Raw genomic sequence first — 23,927 nt, 5'->3', positions numbered from 1 at the left:
AGTGAGATTTATGGTGTCAGCCTGAGTGACACGGGCAGCATAAGAAGTAGCGAAGTTGTCCGTCCTGGTGTTGCGATTAGCCTCTGCTTCTACCCCGCACTAACACATCCACATTCTGACCTCACCACCCTGAATACTGCAACAAATAAAAACAGGTCAAACACAGTGTTGAGTTGGGGATTGTAAGGCCTGCATTATTCATCATGCAGCAGAAAGAAGAGAAGGTGGTAATAATAGTATATATGCCTATTGTGTACCCCTATTCATGTCAGCCTCCTTACTGTTGGGGCGGTCCTAAAGCCAACAAGCTGTCCAGATAAACCCGAAAGCAGTCAGGGTAGTAAAAAACCCTATAAGCCAAAACACCTGATCTGGTGCTTTTACCACCATGATTGATGACTTGTCATTGGGCATGAGTCTCTTTATGATCTTTCATGTCATTTCAAGAGCAAAAGCATTAACAGGGAACATAGGGTATGCCAATAGTCAGCTAACCTACGGTAAATGAAATATTCATAATTCTGATAAACATTTTCATCCCTTGGCGATAAAGTATGCGTACGTGTAAGGAAACTGAAATGGGAGCAGAGGGATAGTGAATTATATGCTGTAGACATTAAACGCCACTCAGACAGTGTCCTGAAGCTATTAAGCAGACTAAAAGAGACATGTCCTTTCATCAGCTCCTCTCTCCACATTGTGCAATGCTCAATGTGGCACTTCCTCCCTTCTATTCTAGTGGGCGTTTAATTGGCTAGAAGCGAGAAACATGGTGGAGAGTGGGAATAAAGGCCTTGGTAGCACCATGCAGAGCGATACATCACTGCATGACAGCGCATTGAAGTGGTGGGATGGTTGTGAAGCCAACACACTGCCTTTTAATGAGGGTCTCTCTCTTCCTCCTTCCACTTCCTCCTCTTTCTCCAGTAGAGCCAGTTTCTCTTTTGTCTTCCTTTTCCCCTTTTCCTCCTTTCTTCCTGGCTGACTGGGTGGAGGTGGCTGCAGTACAGTACATGGTACAAAAAGACCCATCTCCAGTGGGTGGCCGTGCCCTGTCTTAGGTACATGCCAGTCAGAGATCTGATCATTACTGTTGGCCATGGCTGGTAGGGAAAAGATTAATGCAGTGGCTGCTTTCATGTTGGACCCACTCCAGAAAGTGTCAGTTTAAAAAGAGAGGTAATGGGAATTCATGGTGAGGATCATATGGACAGGATGATTTGGTGCCTTGGAATGAGCAGGTGTGGTGATGGCCATGCATTATGTTTTTTTGAGAACCATAGTATAGTTTTTTTTAAAATTTGTTTTGATTTCCGTGATACGTTTGGCAAAACATCTACTTCTTTTTATTAGATACAAATATGCTTTTCCTACAACAGTTTCATAATAACCAGTTATGGAGCATTGCATTTGTTAAGGAACATACTGAAGTTTCACTTTCATTAGCTGATTGGCATTAGCTGCTACTTGTCACTGGCTCATTCATGAGCTACTTTGCTACCAGCTGACTAGTACCATCCAGTCATAATCAAGCAAGTCTAAAATGCTGCCATTAAGATCCGAAACTATTACACCAATGCGTTTACAGCCACAGGTCCCTCCACCAGCCCCATCTCCTTTTATTGTGCTAAGCTTTTTTTCTATTGTTGATTTAACATGTTTGTAGGAACATTATAGGAATAGCTCAACATTTTGGGAGATATGTTTATTTTAGTAAAATTATTGACAACACTCTCCTATCTGTACAGTAAATATGATGCTACAGTCAGCAGCTGATTAGCTTAGCTTAGCATTTACCAGAACTACAAGCTACCAAATTAACATGTTACTATATCTTGTTTGTTTAATCCATACAGAAGCCAAAGTGTAAAAAAGGTTTTGGTTTTACTGGGCATTATTTGCTGTCCTATTTCTCGAGTCTCGGCTTGACAACTACCAAAAAAGTCACTGCACCAAGAAATAGTCCTGCAAAATAACCCCCCATAAAACCAAACTTGTTAGGCAGGCTAGCTGTTTCCCCATGCTTCCAGACGTATGCTCAGTTCAGCTAAAGTCCCTTTTCCACTGGATGGTACCAGCTCAACTCACCTTGCCTCTACTTGCCTTTTTTGGTTTTCCATTGGGCAAATCTGGTACCTGGTATCAGGTAAGTTCTTTGGTATCAGCTCCATCGAGGTTCCAAGCAAGGTGAGGCGATGCCAAAAGGTTATGTGTAAACACTGCAGAATTCTGATTGATCAGAGAGAATCATCACAATTCACTACATCATTATTGCCCATGGCATCATTGAACAAACCTGCCATTTTTATATAGTTTGCCAGAGATTGTGAGGCAGTAACTGTCACAATACTATCTGTACTTTATTACTTTTTTATTATTACGGCAACCCAAAAAACCATGCCTGGGTCAAATGCAGACGTTCCTCTGTTCGGTTGCTGTGTATGTGCCGCATTGGAGATATTATGACAGTTTTGTGCGGAGTCAAGGCGAGTTGAGCTGGTACCAGCGATGGGTAAGTGACGTAACTGTCACTGGTATCAAAGAAAAAAATGCATATTTCCCAAAATATCTGTCTCCCACAGAATCCTCATTGCTACTGGGATTCTTTGAGGTCCCTCAAGGAGCAGCGCCTTTTCCTGCCAAAATTTAAATGTAAACCTGTAACCATTTGCTTTAAATGTTCAATTTCTTGACTTACTGTGTCTCTGACTAAAATAAAAGTAAAAAAAAGCATTTTACTTCTCAATGTCTGACCTGAATTTGACTTTTGTTGACAAAGCCAGTGTGACTGTGAAAGCAGCGTGGTAAGAAAGAGAACATCAAAAGACAAAATGGTATGCACTAATCCTTCTGGACACTTCTCACGGGTACCTGAAGGAAAACATGCTGTGTAAACTCCAACAAAAACTCCTGAGCTTAGTGGACTCAGTAGTGGAATGATTTATGTTGTATTGTTGCCATCGCAGACTTCAAAAGAAGGGCAACCATTGGCGTATCAAGAACTCCCTCTACTTCATCTGAGCTGCTTGGTCAGTAATCTAAGAAGATTCACACAGCAGTTAATGGACGCTATTGATGTTTAAGTCACACTGTAAATTATTTATGAGTGCACATGATTTACAAGTAAACTTTGACTGTGGGTAACTGTCACAATGACAGGCTGCTGACAGGACAAATCCTCCCACACATATTAATTACATTACGGACTATCCCTGATTCCTGATGTGTGGTTGACAGAATAATTAATTTTATACAATATGTCTATCTAAGGGTCTATCTTCAATCTCATCAAGCATCAACACTTTATTTACAGAATGTCAAGGAAGACATTTTCTGTGTTACAGGAAATAGTGTAGTTTTTCGAACTGCAGTTATAGTCCTCTTTGCTGTGTCCATTTATCTTCAAGGCATTAGAACATTAACGGAGAACTTATTAGTGTCTGTATTTTTAAAATAAAGTTAAGAATTACTTGTGCTGAAGGGACGGAGCAACCCTCTGGAGCCCTGTGGCCATGAATTGCACGTCATGCTGCGAAAAGAAGCTTGTGAATAAAACATGGCTGGATGTGGAAGTACAATATTTTAAGTTTATAGGACAAATCCCCTGCAATTTTCATGAATACCGTACTTGTAATACATCTAGAACAATGGGTCAGGATGGAGTAACGGGTGTCCCTGGTGAATTTCAACAACAGTCAGACTCACTTCTGGAAGAATCAAGGTCAGGCACCAGGGACACAACCAGCTCTCTGCTCACCTAGAGATGAGTGAGAGAGCTGTAGGGGCTCAAGGGGAGGGAGCTGGCGGGTGCTTTGACTGATGCTCGCTCTGGTACAGTGATGTCTCTCTGGTGCCCCTGTTGTTTGCCCATTGAGCAAGGGCCTGGAGGCCAGAAGGCAAGGAAACTACCCTGCCTGCGCCAGTCTGCTCAATTTCAGCCCGATATCTATCACACTCAGCAAATCGATGAAGAGTTCTTCACCAACAACCAACCATGCCTGTGGGAGACGACCTCCTGATCTCTGTCTGATTTCTTCACCCGGCTCTGATCGCGATCCATACTGCCAGCTTAGCTCGGCTTAGCTTGGCTTAGCTGCCCTCTGGACACAGACCTCTCTCAGCTGGCACAAAGGTCAGCTCCACTGTAGAGTCCATTACTGCTAAAAAAATACACACATTCCTCTCAAACCTCAGTGGGCCAGGATTAGAGTCAGAATGAATAGAACTGGGCCAGAATGTGAAGTGGGATGTTAACTATTATAGGAGAGATGTGAGATATGGACATGTTCAGACCCTGTCACTCTGAGATTGATCTGTCTGTCTGGATCCTGCCCTCAACTTCATCCTTGTATTTTTTTGCCTTGCTGTACAAATTATTTTCGCCATAACTGACAGAGTTAGGAGAACAGAGAGGGCTACAGTGACAGGGAAGAAGAAGGTTCACAGCATTCAATTAGATAACCTTGAATATAAGTGGGTCCAAAGGGTACAGGTCTAAACAATTTTCTGAAGGCATAGCAAAATAAACCTTTACATATATGTTATGTATGAATCATGCAATGTATTGCAGGTCATCTTCTGTGGGTCATCTTCTGAGAATAGCATCAGCGCCATAAACAAGTAATTTGACCTCACAGCGGGAGCTTTTTAAAAGCATTGTGGAAAGGTTAACTTTCTTAACGGTGACTGATCATTTTCTGATGGCGCAGTAATAAGAAAGCTTTGCAGAAATTGGTTGTGCAGCAGCAAAATGTAGTCATCCAGTGGCTCTAAACTCAAAGACAGATTGTGTGTGTGTTTTCAAAGGTAACAAACACATCCCAATCACTTTCAATTACAAAATCATTTCAGAATATGAAGTCTAACAGAGTGACATTGGAAGAATTTGTCCTTGGTGTATCTGTCTTTTTGAAAGCAACTTCCAGTGTTATGAAAAGGTACAGTACTTCACCCACTCACTTCCTCACTGTACGTGTGGCCGCAGTGAAAATGAGTGGCATTCCTTCCTAATACCTTTTACTTGCTGTGATGGCAATGGAGTTAAGGAACATGGAAAATGTTTCTCCATACAGTGCCAAGGACTTTGATTGTGTTCTGAATTAGGTGACCATTTGTCACAATCTGTTGTCCTAATTAGCATTACATGTAGTATGCCACATGTGCATACTGCAGCAGCCTCAATTAAAGCTACCACTTCATGATCAGCCTCTGAGCTTTAGTATATGCTAATGGTTTGCTCGCTTGGGGTCCATACATCAGCCCCTTATTATAAACTGTATGACTCATGTGGGGAAAAAATGCTATGTTTATTCCACAAAAACAGCAGGGGCACACAACAGACTCAGCACTAGTGGAACAGAGGGGCTGAGGTTATTAGATGACTGAAATCAGGTACTTTCAAGCAAGGTGTACAGTACATGGTCTTATGATAAACAGCTTGCATGATATTACTGCATCCATGCAGCATTTCTGCAGGATTATCTTGCATACAAGTGCTTATGTCTGTATGTTTAACTATGTGTTTGATGAATGGTTGTCCAGATTTCACTTGCCTGGCAGAGAAGATGTGCATTGCAACAGAGGGAATGCAATCGAAAGGAGTAAAATGAAACATTCATTGGCGGCTGTTGATAGATGACTTTATCGTGTGAGAGTAGAAGTGGCCAGAGAAGGCCAGGGTGATGATGTATTGTTTAATGATACATTGGAGCGGAGCGTGAATACAAACGGCTGCTTTCATTTCTCCTCATCTCTATGCCCGCGAATGCTCATGTGAGCGAGCACAGTTTGGTGTCTCGGCTGGAACAGGAAGACTGATGAGTCCAAATATGATGTATGCCCTGTCCTCCTGCTCCCTCTCGATCACCAGGCATCCACAGCATGGGTAATGATGATGAGGGCAGCCCGGACAGGAGCGTATTACTTCACGATGGTAAAAGATAATGGACCAGCCTCCTACTGTGTAGAGGAATCTGCTCAGGCATCCAATTACTGCCTTTAAGATCCATCCAAACATGACCCAAAAAAACTTTCACAATTTAAGTGAGATGGAGGATGCCAACACAAGGAGGCGGAGGGTGACAAGGGAGGCAATTAATCTAAATTGGTAATATATTAATGTATGTTTGTCTGGAGCAAGGAAAAGATCTAAAAAAAAGCAGGTGAGGAGAAGACCATACACACAAGCGGTATTACGGTCGACACAAAGAGTTCTAAGGCACTAAACTGACTAAAACTTTTGAGTACTCTTTTCATTTTCTGCTTTTGAAATAATTGCTACATTTGCAGAACTCCTGCTTCACAGTATGAAATTGGTGACAAAGTGGTGAGCACCGCTCTGAGCCCTACCAATGCAGGTGAATCTGTGACAACACACAGGAGGAGCCCTCTTCAAAGGGAACGGAAAAAAAGAGGGCTCATCTTTAAAAATGATGTTGCTGCTTTCCCAGAGGTGTCACCCGTGGCAGAGCCCATCTCTTGGCTGGGAAAATGCAATAAAAAGACCTTTTTATAATAATCAATTCCAGCAAGGGCGCAGTAATTTAGAACACGCCATAAAAGGGATGAGAACGGGTCTGAGGAGCCATTGAGGTAATAGGACATAAATGTGATCAAACCCAAAATAAGCTTCCCATTACTAATATTCATTAGCTTTATTACATTACAACCTTTAGAGACATGGTCAGTTATGGATCCTGATTCAGTTTATGAGATTATTTCTGATCAAAACACAATTACAGGAGCTCTTCCATTACTACAAAATACAGTCAAGCTTATTACACTAATTAGAACTAATTACAGATGAAAGGACCTTCTAGAGCAAAACCACAGAGCGGTTGTGTCAACAGATGCCTTCAGCATGCTCTGTGAAGTTTCCCCTCTCAACTTGATTAAAAAAGATTGGAGAATTTCCCTGTGTGTTTCCCCTCTCCCCTATCTCTAAAAACAGCCCCGTTTCCTGTGCTTCTTCCTCCCATCTGTTCTTCTTTCTTTCATCTGTAACCTTGATTTACTGTCTACATCACTGATCACAATAATGACTGCAAAAAATACAATAACCATAACAATGACACTAAAAAGACTACATTAAGAAGGGCTTTTAGTTCATCTCTATTTGCTGTTATAAGACTGTAGCTAACTACAAAGGCAGCTAGACAATTATTTTTCTTTCGAAAGCTCACTTAATATAGTAATATTTTCATTAACACTCACTTGCTGTTATATAATATTGCCAATACTGTTGATCCCACTGAGGATCAACCCAACAGTCTGCAGCCCAGCCCAGCCAGCTTTCGGCCATGTTTAACTCATTACTTTGGTTCTCAGAGACCCAGATTTTATTCTCAGGAGTTAGGGGTTGAAACAAGAGACCTTGCACCACTGGGGGTTTGTCAGTGTTGCTGCTCTCTTTCTGCTGGGTGAGTAAGTAATGTTGGTTATAAGGTTGCCAAAAGGGATAAATCAATGTATTACAAATCAGTTGCTGAATACTGCCTAACCCCAGTCTTTGAAATTTCTATGAAACCTCTATGAAAACCTGTACCAAGGGTGTAATTTCCACGGGGAGTCAGAAGGAGGGACATCACAAAGCAGGTTTCTCATAGTTTAAGTTTTGAAACATAAAAGCCTGCAACACTTGTATTTAAGGCCCATATATAAAGATGGATTTCCTTACGTAAGCCTTCCTCAGTGTGGAAAAATGGTCAGTCAACATGTACTCTTTTCCCCCCCTGCTGTACATCTGGAGAACACTAGATGATGATTACAGACAGCAGCAGAAATTGTAAAAACATGATGTTGGATCTGTACTGTTGTGGGCAGACATCTTGGAGTTATTAGGTCTAACCACTTCTTTGCGTAGTTCCCTTATGCCATTCCCATATTGCGTGATTGGAGTAACCCCTTAAAGTAATTCAACATTTATTTAATTAAAACTTTGATAAAGTCATTACATCCTACCAACAATGAAGCTCATTGTAACTGGGCGTCATATATTCTCTGAGCCCACCTTTCATGTATCAAGTCTCTGCTACATTGCTATCTTCACTATTGTATTACAGTTCAGTTCTGAGCTCAGAAACCAGTTTTCTATTGAAATCACTGAGATTGTTTTCCCTTTGGTGGAGGCAATGTGGTGATGTGTGTGCGTGTGAGTGTGTGTGTGTGTAAGCAGGTTGACGGCACTGTTCTTACAATACCTTACTTCCTCTTTTCTACTAGCGAGGAGTGTAGCAGGGGGAAGGGAGAGGAACCTATCTGTGGGCCTTTCATGCCACAGTGATCCCAAGTAATCTAATTCAGCCTTCCTCTTTCTCGCTTGTGTGCTTCTCTCATATTGGTGCATGCAGATTGCAAAAGCCCTATGTGCGTGTGTGTGTGTGTATGTATAAGAGTGAGGGAGAGAGGGGATAGAAAAAGGGGACAGAGGGAGACAGACAGAGTTAATGAGTTCTGACTGTGTCTGCATGCATAAGTATTTGTGTTGTGTGTTAAGTACCATGGGGTGGTTGGAGAAGCTGTGCACCTTGGGAAGTTGTCTGTGTGGGAGAAGCACGTGGAAGGAAATGAAGTAGAAAAGTGCAGAAAAAGTGAGCAGCCTTGTGGTAAAGCAAAATAAAATGTAATACTATTGTTGTAATCAACCTCTTTTCAATGAACGTCAGATGATGAATATGTTTGACATGTTAGTATCAAAGTTATATGCTGATACGTGGACCTGTTCCTTTTCAATACCAGTGTGTATCCACACACTCTGTGACATGACTGCAGCTGCCTCACTACACACACACACACACACACACACGCACACACACACACAGAGTATATCATGTTTTAGTACACATGGAACACTATTCAGCTTTATCTCCTGAGAGGCTCCCGCTTAAATTATCCTGTCCCTAATTGATTTAGCCAAGTTTAGCAAATAATTGTAATATCAGGTTAATTGAGATGGATTTTTGCCATTGTGAAAAAAAAGTTAAATGATTTATAGTGAGCCATAAAAGCCTATGTAAAATGAGCAGAACGATCAGAGTGAAAAAGCTGACAGTTTTAGAATTGCTTGATGAGTGCATCAAATAAAATGTTTTTCATTGAGCAGACAATAGCACATGATTTTTATCTCTGCAAATTTTGTCAGTGGAAGGTGTGTGAGCAAACTATATATTCCTGTAGAGCAAGGCAAGCAGGCTGTTGATACACCAGTGACATGAAAAGGATGTGAGAGGAAAGGAACTCGAACAATACTGCAGCATTAAACACAGAGCTTCAATTATCCTGAGAATGGAATGAGGATGCACCACTTTCCTTTGACTCCAGGAACTGCCACCCACACGCATCTATCATCTACACAGCCACGGGCAATACTTAGAGAATAACATTGACACAACAGTCAGGTATGTGTCATGCAGATCAAAAGCACAGCAGAAGAAGTAGAAATTAATGCAATTTTTAGTTTTTAGTAATCATCACTGACTTTACTGTACATATATTCCTCATTAGTCAAAACTAATGATGTCGCTCATTTTTTCACCTGAATGGTCTTGATTTAAATCAGAGGCAGGGTTCTCAGCATTGCTGAACAAAGCTGCATAGACGTGTGAAAGGCTCTCTGTGTGAAGTTCTATAGGGGGAGCTTTGGTTAATCGACCCAACAGAGTACCTGTGCCTTGCTGAGGGAGACACACAGCTACAGGCTTACCCTCAGGCCAGACGGTTGCCTAGACCCCATCTGAGGCCTGCTGGGAGCTACAGATGCTCTCTTCCTGCCCCACTCCTAAACATACACTGAGGGCACAGACTTACATTACAGGTCTGCCTCCTTTATCAAAGCAGCTGTGGTGGATAAAAGTATCCAGATCCTTTGAGAGTGTTATTGTGAACATATTACATGACTGGAGTTTTATTAGTGATGCATTAGCCTGTATGCAGTGTGTTGTTTTGTAAATGGTCATGGTAGAACTAATTTTAATTATTTTATATACTGTTGAGTGCTGTAGGAGCTATTTATAATTATTTTTGAGTGTTTTATTTATTTTGGATATTTTCTTTGACTTGATAGCATGTAGCATTTGTTTGTAAAAACTGTGGAGCAGCCCTAACACATCAGGTTTATATAGACATATTTTATATGTGAAATCTTAAGTAGTAATTAGTAACAATTGCTGATTAATGTAATGCAGTGTAAATTACAATACCTCTCTCTGAAATGGAGTGGAGTAGGAGTATAAAGTAGCAGAAAATGAAAAGACTCATGTAAAGTACAATTACCTCAGAATTATACAATACTTGATTAAATGTACTTAGTTCCATCATTGCTAAGCAGCAAGTGATACACTGAACATGTGGCATTGTTTGAGGCCATGTAAGTATTTTACCAGTATTAATGCACTGCTATCAATAGCATTTCAATGTCAGGGAACATCTCAACATTTACGCCACAAGATATGAAATATTCTCCTTGCTATTCAAATGTTTAGAATAGTTTTTTGTCATTACATACTTCATTGAAAATCTATACAAAATATCTGACCAGATTATTAATACATTCATCTCCTTCAGGCTTTCACCACTCATGGTTAAAAGTGCAGAAATTCTCAGACATGCTGCAAAGAATACATGAAAATGTTAATTGAAAGATTGAGAGTGTAAAATTTAAGACTAAAGTTTTTATTATCAGTGCGTAGTATTTCACATTTAGAGTGATCAGTGTGCCGCCATCTACTTAGGGGTGGCACTGAACTGGAAGAGGCATCACTCACCATGGCCAGAGGCACGATGCCCGCCAGGTCTTCCTGCGCCAGTGGGATCTCCGTTTCAGCCTCTTGTGTGGCGGCACGACTAGCTGGGTACTCCACCTGCCAGGCCATCCAGCGGCTGCCCAGTGGCTCTGGAAAGCTTTCCATTTTCAGATCCACCTGGAGCACCCTCTGAACTCCCATCTCAGACCTGCCAGAGTACAGAGAAAAGAGAGTTTCAGTGAATGGTTAAGCAGATGGCTGGGAGAGACTGAACATGTGTGTGTGTCTGTGTGTGTGTGTGTGTGTGTGTGTGTGGTTGTGTGTTGGTGAGGTCATTCAACCTACTACCTGCTCTAATGATGACAAACGGTAAAGGCTGATGAATGTGTCTGTGGCTGAAATCTATGACATTTTACCAACTGAGATGCTTCAAAATGCCAAGTCCCTTTGTGTTTGACTCTCTGGCCAAGCCTCTGTTTCCAAGAATAATATTGCCCCTTTCTTCTTTCCCCTCACACGTTTCCACAGGTGACGTGCGCTGTAAATAGAACCTATAATCTCGTGGCTGCTCCTCAGAGCTGTTCAAAGGAATGCTTCACTAGGAGTCTCCCCTGCTAAGGCGTTAATGGTCAGGTTTGCCACCAGTGCCCTTGTTTGCCATTGCAGAGTGTAAATATACGGTATGTTTTGGCACAATCTACGATAGGCCTGAATTAAGTCAGACAAATGGAGAGCGTTGATAATAAAATTTCCCATGGCACCATAAGTCTCTGGTGCTCAGAGTTTAAATATAGCCTGAAGGCAGGAAAGGTCAGCTTTACACGGGAGCCGGAGGAGATGGGAAATGGCACAAGATCTGTTAGCCACGTCTTGCGTGTCAAATGGCGAGACTTGGGGCCAATAAATTTCATGCATGGTCTCTGTGGCACACCGGCCCAAAACAGCATCTTGTTATTCGAGCATGGTGAGGAGGAGAGAGAAAGAGATAAATATATCCACATGGTACTTGGAGGGCCCATGTAACATATAGAAAATGAGGTGAACCATGAGGCAGAAAAACGTTGCCATAAAGAGAGATACGACATACTGTATGGTACATCTTGGAAAGACAACTGAACAAATATAACATCCTAAATTATGAATCAGGGACTTAAAACAGTAAAACGATAAATAATAGAAAATGTTTTATCCGCTGTTTTATTCACATAGGTCTGACACTATTTCCACATCATTCTCAAATTATTCAGTTTTGTTCTGAGAGAATGAAATATTTGTTACGCAGCAGAGCACAACCTAATTTTCTTATCCAACAGAGGTGTGTATAAATAATTAAGATGACAACCAAATAACTTGTGTCACATTTCATAACAGTGCTCCAACCCAACAGTACAGAGCCACTGAAGGTGTAGTATGACATTGTGAACTTACATAAATACCGTGGAAAACAGACAGATACTAATCTCTGCTCGCAGACCGGTAAAGCCACGAGGCTTATAAGGCAAACAAAGTTAACACATGATGCACTGAACGTCCAGAAATAAACCTTTGAGCGTCACACAGGACCTGTGTCAGACATCAGCCCAAATGGCCTACTTTCTACAGCAGAGACAGTCTTCTGCTGTAGAAAGGTTGCTCTGGCAAACATCACAGACTTTAGGCTGGCAATGAGACAGACAGGCAAAAGAATGAAAGTGACTGTGCAGCAGAAAGAATTGTTATACTGTTCATACACTACCAAGTACAGTAACTAAACTCCCACCTTCACAAAGTTAAAGGGCCTCAAGAAAAGACAGAAATGTTCTTAGCTTTTCCCCCTTCAGAGATGTCAGTTACTTCCCTTCTTGCATGATCCAGTTTATGAATTTTATGAGTTTTTTTTGTTTTTTTTACATTTCTTCCTACAATAAAAATGGAAAAAGAATATTGAGGTTATAAGAATGTGCAGTGCAGAGTACAAATAGTCCTGCTTCATTTTTATGAAGGCAGACATGCTTTTAATTTTGTGTTTTTGTGACAGAAATATCCTCCTTCAAAAGATCAGAAAAGAAGACAGCAATATAAAAATCTGGACGAAGAGAAGAAATTGAATTCTGGTGTGGTGCAAAGTTGAAATTAATGACAATAGTGAAGATTTGCAAAGGCTTACACTTAGACTCAGGCCAATATTTGACTTCCATTGATGACATTCTTGCAAGAAAACAAATGGAAACTATGGCAGCGTATGGAGAATGAGTGCAGGTGTGTGTCGTCAAAGTGCCCCATGCACAAAGCTGTGACTATAATAAATATGTAATAAATGTTCATAGTGAAAATGGTCTATTTATAGCACTTTTTATGATGACTCTTAAAAACCAAAGCTGCTGCTGGTTGTATATCTAGCCAGCCAATAAGTTCTAAAGACTCAAAAGAAGGAACAATAAACAGACATTTTGGGCTCTTTACCTCGCATAGAAAGCCTGGTCTGTTTTCGATTGTCTGCTGTACTTGACCCTCATTGACACAAGACTTAAAATGAAACCTGACAGAAACATAGGTGTCAGGGTGAATGTGACTCAGACATTAAGTCACAGACCTCAACCATATACCAGCATGCCATCCTTTGCCAACCTCCCATCTCCCAGTCTACTAATCACACGCCTCGCTGGGGGAAACTGTTCATTTCTCTGTCACTTCCAGCATGGGGTCTAATTCTATTAGCAACAAAGGGCCTGTGGATGCGTGCCACACAGCTGGCCTCAGTCTGATAATTATCTGTAAACTAGCTGTGGTTTGACTAAATCTGAGGCCAGGCAGACGACCGGAGGGCAGCCAAAGGCAATAGAGAGGGGCTCTGTAGGTAACAGGCCCTAAAGTTGGAAGCAGCTGGCCTTCTGGCTTTAGGGACAGGACTGGAGAGGAAATCAGACTTGACAAGGTGCTGCCCGAGACGGCTGACAACTGACTCACAGAGAATAGCAGGGAGATGGCTGAGAGGATGCTGTTTAGGCACATTTGCGATGCCCATTAATCACAATGACACCAGCAGATCTGTAGGACAAACAGTGACACACAATGAAACATAAGTGAATAGCTTAGCGCCATAACGTAGATGCTATATATAACATTTTCATACATCAAAATGACAATGTGATGCCAATCGTTGAAATAAATAACAGAGGTGGCCATTGACAGAAGCATCTCACACCACTGGTATTGTTAGCACTTTAGTTTAAACATTACCATAAACTCTGTTTGAATGTTGCACTTGTGGAAAAAAACAGATGATTTCCTAACAAATTCACACAATGCAATATACAAATCTGTGTGTGAATATTCAGTCAATATTCTCACTGATAACTTTCTTTGTTAGTTTGTTGGCTATACTCACAATCTTTGAAATATATCAGACTGTGCTGTGGGGGAATAGAGTTCTTCACTTTCTTGCTGAGTGTTAGATGAGAAGACTGATACAACTCTCGTCTTGGTTAATAAAACGCTACAGCCAGAAGCTGGTTAGCTTACCTTGGCATAAAGAGAGTAACCATGGTGTAACAAGTAGTAAAAGCTTTAAAACAATAGTTCCACATTTTGGGAAATACATGTATTTGCTATATTGCAGAGTTAGATGAGAAGAGTGGTACTACTCGCATATCTATCCAGTAAATATAAGTGAGGTCGGTACAGTTTGATACAATGACTGGAAACAGCTGGCTTGGTTTTTGCACAGATAAAACTAACAAGAAATAATATGTTAATCGGTGAGCTTTAGAGGTACTGGTATATGGTTTGTTACCTTTGGACAAAGCCAGTCGAGCTGTCCCCCCCAGTCCATTAAGCTAAGGTAACCATATGTTGGCAGCAGCTTTATATTTACCCGAAAGATACAAGAGTACTATCATCTTATCTAACTCTTGGCAAGAAAGCAAATACTCTTATTTCCGCTTTAACGTTTGATATATAAAATGTAAGGAAATACTGAAGAATGCCTGACACAAATTACGAAAGCCCAAAGTAATTGCTTGATTTTGCATCCAATATCTTAAGATATTCGGTTTACTACTGTTTGATATATGACAAAGAAAACAGCAAACCCCCTGATAATTGACAAGCTGGAATAGAGATTGTTTGGCATTTCTGCTTGAAAAATGCCTCAAACAATTAATTGTAATTGCTGATTAATTTTCTGTCCATCGATCATCATCTATAACAGGCATTAGCAGGTAGCTTTCAGGTTTACACAAATCGTTTAACTTCTCAACATCTTCCCCATGTTTCAAAATGTGTTCTCAACAAAACTAAACTTCTATTGTTCAGCTTCTGTCTTCACTAATTACACAGTCTAAAAAGCTCTTTTCAGAGGTGATTCAGCTCCATCTTATCTTGATGGAGCATGTTGGAGAGCTATTGAATTTAGACTGCAAGAAGGTTAAAGAAAGATAGATTTAAATGTCAAAATGAATAAACAAACAAAGTTACTGGTGAAATTTCCTTTTAAGCAGATTTCTCTAAAGAAAGAGCTATAATTGAAAAGGCTTCTGTTGTCCCATTATCAAACTCACTGTGTCATTGTGACACTCTTTGTTTAATCTCCCCCTGATGTGATAGGATCCCTGTATCTGCTGCCTCACCCAATGCGGATTAGAATAAGAGAGAGATAGGCAGAGAGCCTTTGTGGGATAAACGAAGTGACATTTTCAGGTCCAATTTCTTCATCTTTCAACTTTTTCCTAGATATCCTTTGGTATTATTGTAGCATCGGAACAACAGAATGATATGGTCATAAGTGTGGAAAAATACTTGAAGCCCTTTTTTGTATGTTTTATGTATAAGGTACATAGAGTAAGATGTAGATGTAGTACACACAACAAAGGGCCTTAACAAACCTCAACAGAGCAGCACGTTGCTGATTCATGCTGCTGATTCACTGTAACAAGAGATGTTGAATGGAAACAGAATGGCAGATGAAGATGCATAATGCAGGCTGGAGGAACCAGAGATTCGGTCCACGGCAGCGTGATGCAGCGTGAGGCAGCGTGTGTGTGTGTGTGTGTGTGTGAGTGGGGTCTCATGCAAACTCTAAACTACTTGTGGAGGAAAAAAAATAATCAAATTTGTGGCTTCAGTGGTGCTTGAAAACAGCACCCTGAAACTCTGCTGTTCTCATGCTCCGTCACCTGGAACAGCAATAAACCAGTCAGCACAATGAAGCCAGGACCTACACATACACACACACAGCTTCACAAAAATGGCTATATATACATGTATGTGCATACACAGTATGTACTGCACACTAGTATCTGTGCATGAAGCTGTGCCTGCACACACACACACGGATAAACACTGTGGACCTAATCATTCATGCAAGATGCAGTTCTCAGAATCTAATATAAACATCAATATGCTACAAACTGTCTTGACTGTAATATATAATGCTCACTACATGTTTTTGCATTTCTACAAAACCTTCTACTACGTGCAAAAGCTACAGTTGTCAGATGCACAATGTAGTACATCAGTTTGTAAATTAAAATTTATATGCAACTGAGTCAACAAGCTATGAGAAATCATAAATACACTATAACCCTCTGCTGCAGTACTACGAGTAGTGGTGCAACCAAGACTAAGCCACTCTCTTTAAGAGACTGCAAACAAATATTTCAACAATCATGACACAATTTAAAAAGCTTTATTTTAGAGCTAAAACTAACATTTATTTTCATTATCCGTTAATCTGATGATTATTTTCTTCAATAGAAAAAAGAAAAGAAAATGTCCATCACAGTTTCCTGTATTCCAAGCAGAGGTCCTCAAAGATTTTGTTTTGTCCGTTCAACAATTCAAATCCCAAAGATATTAATTTTACAATGATATAAAAAAGAAAAAAAACATTTGAGAAGCTGTAACTGGAAAACTGTTGGAATGTTAAAATTTACCTAAATGACTGATTGATTATCCAAATATTTGCACAATCATTTTCTGTCAAAACATTTATTGACTTATCATTTTGGCACTAGCTGATTTTGTGTTCAAGAGATCTGCAGCGCAAATAACACATTGAGTTTCTGTTAATGTATGGATTATGAGTCTGATTAATAACATCTTACCAAAGTGATGTGTCACATGTGAATGTATTTTCAAAACTGCCTTCTGCTGTTATTATTTTCACAACAAATGCTGCTACTATACTGTTACCAGGTCTGTAGCATCAAATTTAGATATACAGAAATTATTTTATAAGTATTAATATACATAGCATACATATATATTAATATACATTCCTGCAGTCAGCATGCCAACTGCACTCTCCCTCAAAACTTGCGACATCTGTGGCATTGTGCTGTGTGAAGAAAAGGTACATTCTTGAGTGGCCTTTTATTGTGGTCAGCCTAAGACAAACCTGTGCAATACCCATGTTGTCTGATCAGCATCTTGATATGCCACACCTGTGAGGTGGATGGATTATCTCAGCAATGGAGAAGTGCTCACTAACAGATTTTGACAGATTTGTGAACAATATTTGAGAGAAAAAGACCTTTTGTGTACATATAGAAAGTCTTAGATCTTTGAGTTTAACCCATGATGAATGGGAGCAAAAATAAAAGAGTTGCGTTTATAATTTTGGTTAGTATATATATATATGTATATATATATTCTGTTAAACTGTTTTCTTCTTATATTGCAGAGAATTCTCAACAATGAGAGGAATATAATACTGGATTGAAATAGAAGAACCCTCCTCATGTTGATTAAGCCCCCACATATCTTCATAAAATACTAAAGACATGACTTCCCCAACCCAGTGATGTTTTGTCTATTTAATTGGTCAAATGAAATATAGAATTATGGTAAATCGAAAGGACTGATGTAGGGAATGATGAAAAGGAACACATAAATAGTTAGATGGTAAATGGACTGCACTTGTATGGTGCCTTTTTAGTCTTCCGAGCACTAAAAGCGCTTTACATTACATGTAACATTTACCCCATTCACACACACATCTATATAATGATGGCAGAGGAGGCCATGCAAGGTACCAACTGCTCATCATAAAGCATTCACACACACTCACACACTGACGGCACAGCCATCGGGAGCAATTTGGGGCTCAGTATCTTGCCCAAGGAGACTCTGACACGCAGACTGGAGGAGCTGGGGATCGAACCACTAACCCTCTGACCTGCTCTACCACCTGAGCCACAGCCGCCTCCACAAATATGATAGGTCACATGACAATGTGACAACAAATAAGAGTATATGAATAGGAAGATGTAATCTTTATTCAGAAGATATTTCATACAGAACAGCTTAGGTCTTCAGAATGAATAGCTTGTGAAGTCGATCTCATAGAATCTTAGTTCTCAGTTTGAGTGAAATGAATGATCCTAGGCCACTTCCAACGAGCATCCACCTCAGAGGACAGCGCCTATTTTTAGGCCTGATTTCTGAGTAAGGACCCAAATGGTCACAGCATGAAGCACAATCTCTCTGCTGAAAGAGCCCTGACCCGAAACCTAAGTCACATATTCACGGCCCCCTGATTAGCTGCAATCACAGCAAATCGCTCAGAGCCTGAAGTCATTCAAAAGCCCAAATGTCAGCGCAGCCAGCAATGTAAACTCAACTGCACTGATTTGAAAAGCAAAGAGAATAAAGACTGCATATGGACTGGAGTTTCCATGGATACTTATTTTAATTATAATATTTATTATTAGGGCAAATTTCACGGGAGGAGTTTGAGGGTGGAGGGAGAGAGCTGAGAGAACAAATATTTAACTTCTGCAAGTTAGGCAGAGGAAACTTGAGTACAAAGCCAGGTATGGTAAGTCCATTAGTATCATCATACTCCAACAATGTTCCAAGAATGTTTCTGTGAAAATACAGAAGGGAGATGGGGGAACAAGAAGGAAAAAAGTCAAAGGGTGTTACAGAGTTGGGAGGGAGCGTAGGAGGAAAAGCACCCTCAGATGCCCATACCCAGCGGACCTTTCAAATTCAGCCTTGTCCAGAACAGAATGAGAGAGAGTGACAGGAGAAGAATAAAGGTGTAAACTCCTCCTGAAACACTGTCAGATAAAGGGAAGACAGGAATAAGAATAATAGTGATAAATGTCACCGAGGTGTAGCTGCCTCGTTGGGTTTGGAGGTTCATGGTTATGCAGAGATATATTGTACCTAGTGGCCATAAGAGACTTAGAGCAGGGTGGAAGAGAAAAAAAATTGTATAAGAATACAGAGGTGGCAGATAAGAGTGAAAAGTACATGTTTATTGTGTTCTGCTGGTGCTCATCAGAGGGTAAAAAAAGTGTAAAAGTGACAAAACTGCACACCCTTGCAGTAAGTCAGTTTTACTCAGAAAGAAGAAAAGAAAGAATCGCATCCACAGCATTACAAGTTTTCTTTCAAGTATGCCTTGGTTAAAAAAGTGTCAATTTAAAATTTCACTTTAGGTTAGACACAAAGTAAGAAAAGAAAAAAAGAAAGAAAATCTGAAACACCTTTTTCCCCCCTTTTACCTGACAGCAACAATATGTTCCTGCAGTCTGAGTGCTCTTTCCATCCTCTCCAGGATGTAAGCTATAAAGATCCTTCTGTACAAAGTGCCTGCTGACGGGAGCCCACAGCCACCAGCGCCCAACATTAACTTGTCAACATGACATTCAAAATGACGCCAATTTTACATTTGATTAAACTTTAATACCCAGCTGCCTCTGAATGTATGGGTTTACGTTGGGCATGTGGGCGTATATGCATACAAGTGTGTGTGTGTGTACATATGGATCCATGTGCGTATGCAGGTTTCCCGTATTTCAAACATGTCAAAGTGTTTCCTACGTGAAGACTGCAGTGAAATACTGGTGATACAATCAAGCGAGCCGGAGTATCCCTCGTGTTGCCATCATTTCTTCCAATATATTAAACCAATACCTTTGATTTATGGTGCATCAACTGACATTCATTTTCACACCTCTAAAGTGGCTGAACAAAAATAGAGTAAAAAACTAAAATAAGGGGGAAGTACTGAACTCTCTGTTTTAAAAGGTTATGTTGGGAAGTGTGATGAAAAAACATAACGAGTACATTCCTCACTGACATGCAATGAAATAATCTCCTGGGCATGTCCACTTCGCCTTGTAGCCACTGATGTTGAACAGGAGCACAAAACAGAGGAAAGCGTTGTAGTAGGGTGACGTGCATTTTCTGAAATCTTACCCTGTAAGTTAAACTTGAGGTAAATACACCATTACAACCAACTTCTTTCCACACTAATGAAACTGTTAAAAGAGATCTGCACCAATTTAGCATTGCACTCCTATAACATTCTCAAACTCATGACAGGCAGCTTAAAAAATCTAAATCGACACAGCAAAACCAGAGATATCATCATCATCTGTTTTATTCCGCACATTCATCTTCCTTGTCAGAACCTGTTGCCCACATTACCCACAATACAACACGACCGCCAACAGTTCACTCTATGGTACCCAACAGTAGATGAAGTAGTTGTATTACGCTTCCTTGACCAATAGCAAAATGCCACATAATGAATCATAAATATGAATCAATAATAATAATGTAATATATAATGATATAACACTCACATGGGCCATGGTTTTGCCAGTATAGTTTGCTGATAATACTTCTATACTTAATTTTTTAATGAAGTATTTAGAGTGCTTTGAGTTGTATTTGTACTACATTTTAATAATGCCACCCGTGATCATGACAGACCACATGAACCCAGTAAAATCCAATGTGTTTGTTTTACACGAGGTTTAGGAGATTATTGTTATGTAATAAAAGTGTTCTATGGGGAACCCTGAAGGGCAAGGGATTAGGGCGCTGATAATGAACCCCAATGCTGCCAGTTTGGGACCCTTGTTGCATCCCGTTTCCCCTTCTCTCTCCACTAAGTCCTGTCATGTCTCTACTGTCGGCTATCCAACAAGTCTAACAAAAAGATAAAAATAATGCTTAAATACAGTAAGACACTAACTTACTTTCAAAAAGGTGTTCTGCACCATCCTGCTTTGTTCTTCACAATAAGCAGGAAATATATTCTAGAATTGTAATTTCCATTTATCTTGTTCTCCAGTAGCCCATAAAACAGATTGGGCTGTTACATTTCAAATAACCTACAGTGCCTGAATTAAAACCCACTTTTAATAAGCATCAGATTCTCTTTAATGCAATCACTTATTCTTTACCCCTTTCTAACGTGCACACAGAGAAAAGGGCTGAGTGCTATTAATTATACGATTATAATGAACCATGGGCGCAAACCAAGGGCTTCTGGCTTGTGTGCATCAAACCCAATAAGGGGATCAAATTTCCGATTAGCTTAACAGTGTTCTGCAGCATTCATCAGCTAATATATTCAACTCCCACACGCACTCACTCACTGCTCTCTCTCTCTCCTGAGCTGGTCTCGCTCCCTCCATAAGTCATACAAAGTCACACACATGATTAAATGTACATGAAAAAGAGGATAATTCAGTCTTTCTGAATTACTCACTGCCATATGTGGTCTTGAATTGGCCACAGAAGAGTTTTTGTCATTGTTTTACTTTGTATCACTCAGTACTGCCACTTCAATTAGTTGGCAGGTTGGTCAGCTCTACACAGAGTCAAAAAACAATATTTTACACATACATTTTATCAGTCCAATAATCTGCTGTGGCAAGAAAGTAGAGACACTCTATTTCCAGACAGTCAGGCTAGTTAAAGGTCAATTTGTCTGGGGAGGATAAAGAGCGGAAGGACGTTGGATGTAAAAAGGTAGAAAAGTGTCAGGAGGGGAATATTCCATTATTTCATTTGTTTCTTAACGTGCTCCAGATTGACTTGAGGGAAACAGGGCACATTCTGTTAGCCCAGGCTCAAACCGTGGCATATCAATTCCCAGACAACAAAACCTCATCTTGGAGTTAATGAAATGCACCATGCCAACAACTGTCTAATCAAAACTGAATGCTTTTCTGCAGTGCAACATCATTAGAGTCCATCAGCTGAAGTAAGCTCCGTGGTGTAATGGATCCCTAATGACGGTAGTTATCATCACCAGTGACCTCAGACCTTTATGCATCAGACTTCAATTCCCAGTTAGTTGCACTCTATATCTGTCTCATTCATAGCGAAGCTTTCCAAATGGCAAATTGCAATATAATAAATTGCTACTTGTCCTGACAGTTACACTCAATTTTCCCCAAATCAAAGCACTCACCTCAAGGCTGGATAACAGACATTAACCACTAGAACGGCCAGCAAAGCTGCTGATAACTCATCCACACACACACCAGGGGGCAGCAGACACTGAGCCCTGGGGCGTTGATGCAAATGTTTGTGCAGATAAACTGATCAGTCCCCCGCCTATAGGCTCCCCCTGGTTAATCTGTGGGTGACATCATGTGAGCGTCTGGGCCTGCCCTTGCACCTGCATGTGCTGTGACACTGGCAGCGCCTGTCCTCCATAGAAAAGTCATTAAAGACCTGCAAGACCTGGGTCCTTTCAGCTCTGGCACCGTTGGCATGGCAACAGAACCTGGAGAACACACAAGGGTCATTGACCAAAGTGGCCCAGAATATCAGATCAATGGTACTCTATTGCAACCTAGGCTTAAGCCCCCCCCCCCCCCCACTTCTGCTTGTACAATGTGCAAGGTTAAGATCCAACTCTGTGGGACACAAAAAAAGGGTGAAAGAGTCAGGGAAAGGATCAGCTCAACATTACAGCATGTTTTACAAACAGGTCAGTGGTAAATAAGGACAGCAGGGCCAGATGTTGAATTTGCTGTAACAGCAGAGAGAGATCTGTGCCAGCATCTTCTGAAAAAGTAGTGCACACATCTAAATGTAGAGTATTTAACCTCACGTCACTGCAGCAGAGACCTTTTAAAATCTGATAAATAATGATACTAGTAGGCAAACATACAACACTCATGTTAACTAATGCATGTACACCAGATATTCACACGTACACTTTCACAAGCATATGTTTGCATGAACGCGCTTAAATAAACAAGTCACACTCCTGCTGGTTCACATAAACATATGTGTAAACAGAACCGCTTTGTTTGTGATAATTACAGCGTTTGGTGAGGAATTGATGCGGAGGCTGTGTGGGCATAATTGCCTTGCACCTCTGTCTTAATGCAGTGTCCCACAGATCAGAGGGGTGAGAGGTAGTTACAGAGAGTCAGCTCCTGCACAAGTCCTGCCTTCATAGGAGTCCTTAAGTGATCCATTTTAAATGAGAAACTCAATAAAAGAATGTGACACCCACACACTGGCTACACTTTCATATTAAAAAAGTTTTTTTATTTTCTAGTGTACATTGCTTTCCATGGATGCCTGCTATAAAGACTGACTTCCAAATGTGCTGAGAGTTTCAAATCAATCCTCCAATCCAATCAACTGATTTTGCAAATCACTCTATGATTCTGTGTTCGATCTATCAAACACTTAAAGTCCAGTACATTAGCAGCCTGTCCAAAGGCTGCTCAGTGATCACAAATGGTCAATTTGCATTCATTTTGAATGATGTAACGAGGATTTGACTGCTCATTTACTGTGAAAACACAGCAATTATATCACAGATTCTTTGATTACTTATTGCATTAATCTTGAATATAAAATGTAATTTTACATTTTTTGACACAAACATAAATTGATGATTGATTTTTTTTTACAGTCTGTAGAAAATTTAACCTCTCATGTTCCAGATTTTGAAGTTACTCTAAAGACGCACAATCAATATGCATGAGAAATTTAAAAAACAGAAATTTTCCTCATCTGTGAATGCCTTTGAAATACATAAATGTACATACGCATTAATACTGCATGTGGACACTCTGACAGTCACAGGCCAATTAACCGTAGGCTCAGTTAACATTTTGGATTCATAAAACCCCTGAGCAGCTATCACGTGCTCTAGGAACTAAACCCACACCCTAAAGGCCATTTTTGAAACACATGAGTAGCATTTTACAGTCTCAAAGCGCTAAATCAGCACCTCCTCCCAGTATACACTCAACTCCCAGTCAGGAGTGCATTTAGGTATTAAGCAGAATTTAGCCACCTCTTATGCACCACTTAATGAGCTCAGTGCTAAATTGCTTCCAGAGCAATTACACACACATCCGTCCTATATTCCCTAAAATACTGCTACCACTATATACACATCAACGGTACAAATCCAGACACGCCATTCCA

General features: G+C 40.4%; 1 protein-coding gene across 1 annotated transcript in view; it reads right to left on the bottom strand.

Annotated features, from left to right (window-relative positions):
- The window catches only part of si:dkeyp-14d3.1 (transmembrane protein 132C), a 149,028-nt gene that overhangs the window by 28,372 nt on the left and 96,729 nt on the right, over positions 1–23,927 (bottom strand). The window contains exon 4 of the mRNA XM_038704675.1: positions 10,761–10,947. Within this exon, the coding sequence (XP_038560603.1) occupies positions 10,761–10,947 (187 nt within the window). The remainder of the gene's footprint in view (positions 1–10,760; positions 10,948–23,927) is intronic.

This window comes from Micropterus salmoides, unplaced genomic scaffold, assembly GCF_014851395.1.
Source record: "Micropterus salmoides isolate LMB-PRFRI ecotype aquatic unplaced genomic scaffold, ASM1485139v1 Ms_hic_scaffold_7, whole genome shotgun sequence".
NCBI lineage: Eukaryota > Metazoa > Chordata > Actinopteri > Centrarchiformes > Centrarchidae > Micropterus > Micropterus salmoides.
The sequence above is the reverse complement of the archived record's forward strand: the minus strand, read 5'-3'. Positions and strand labels throughout refer to the sequence as shown.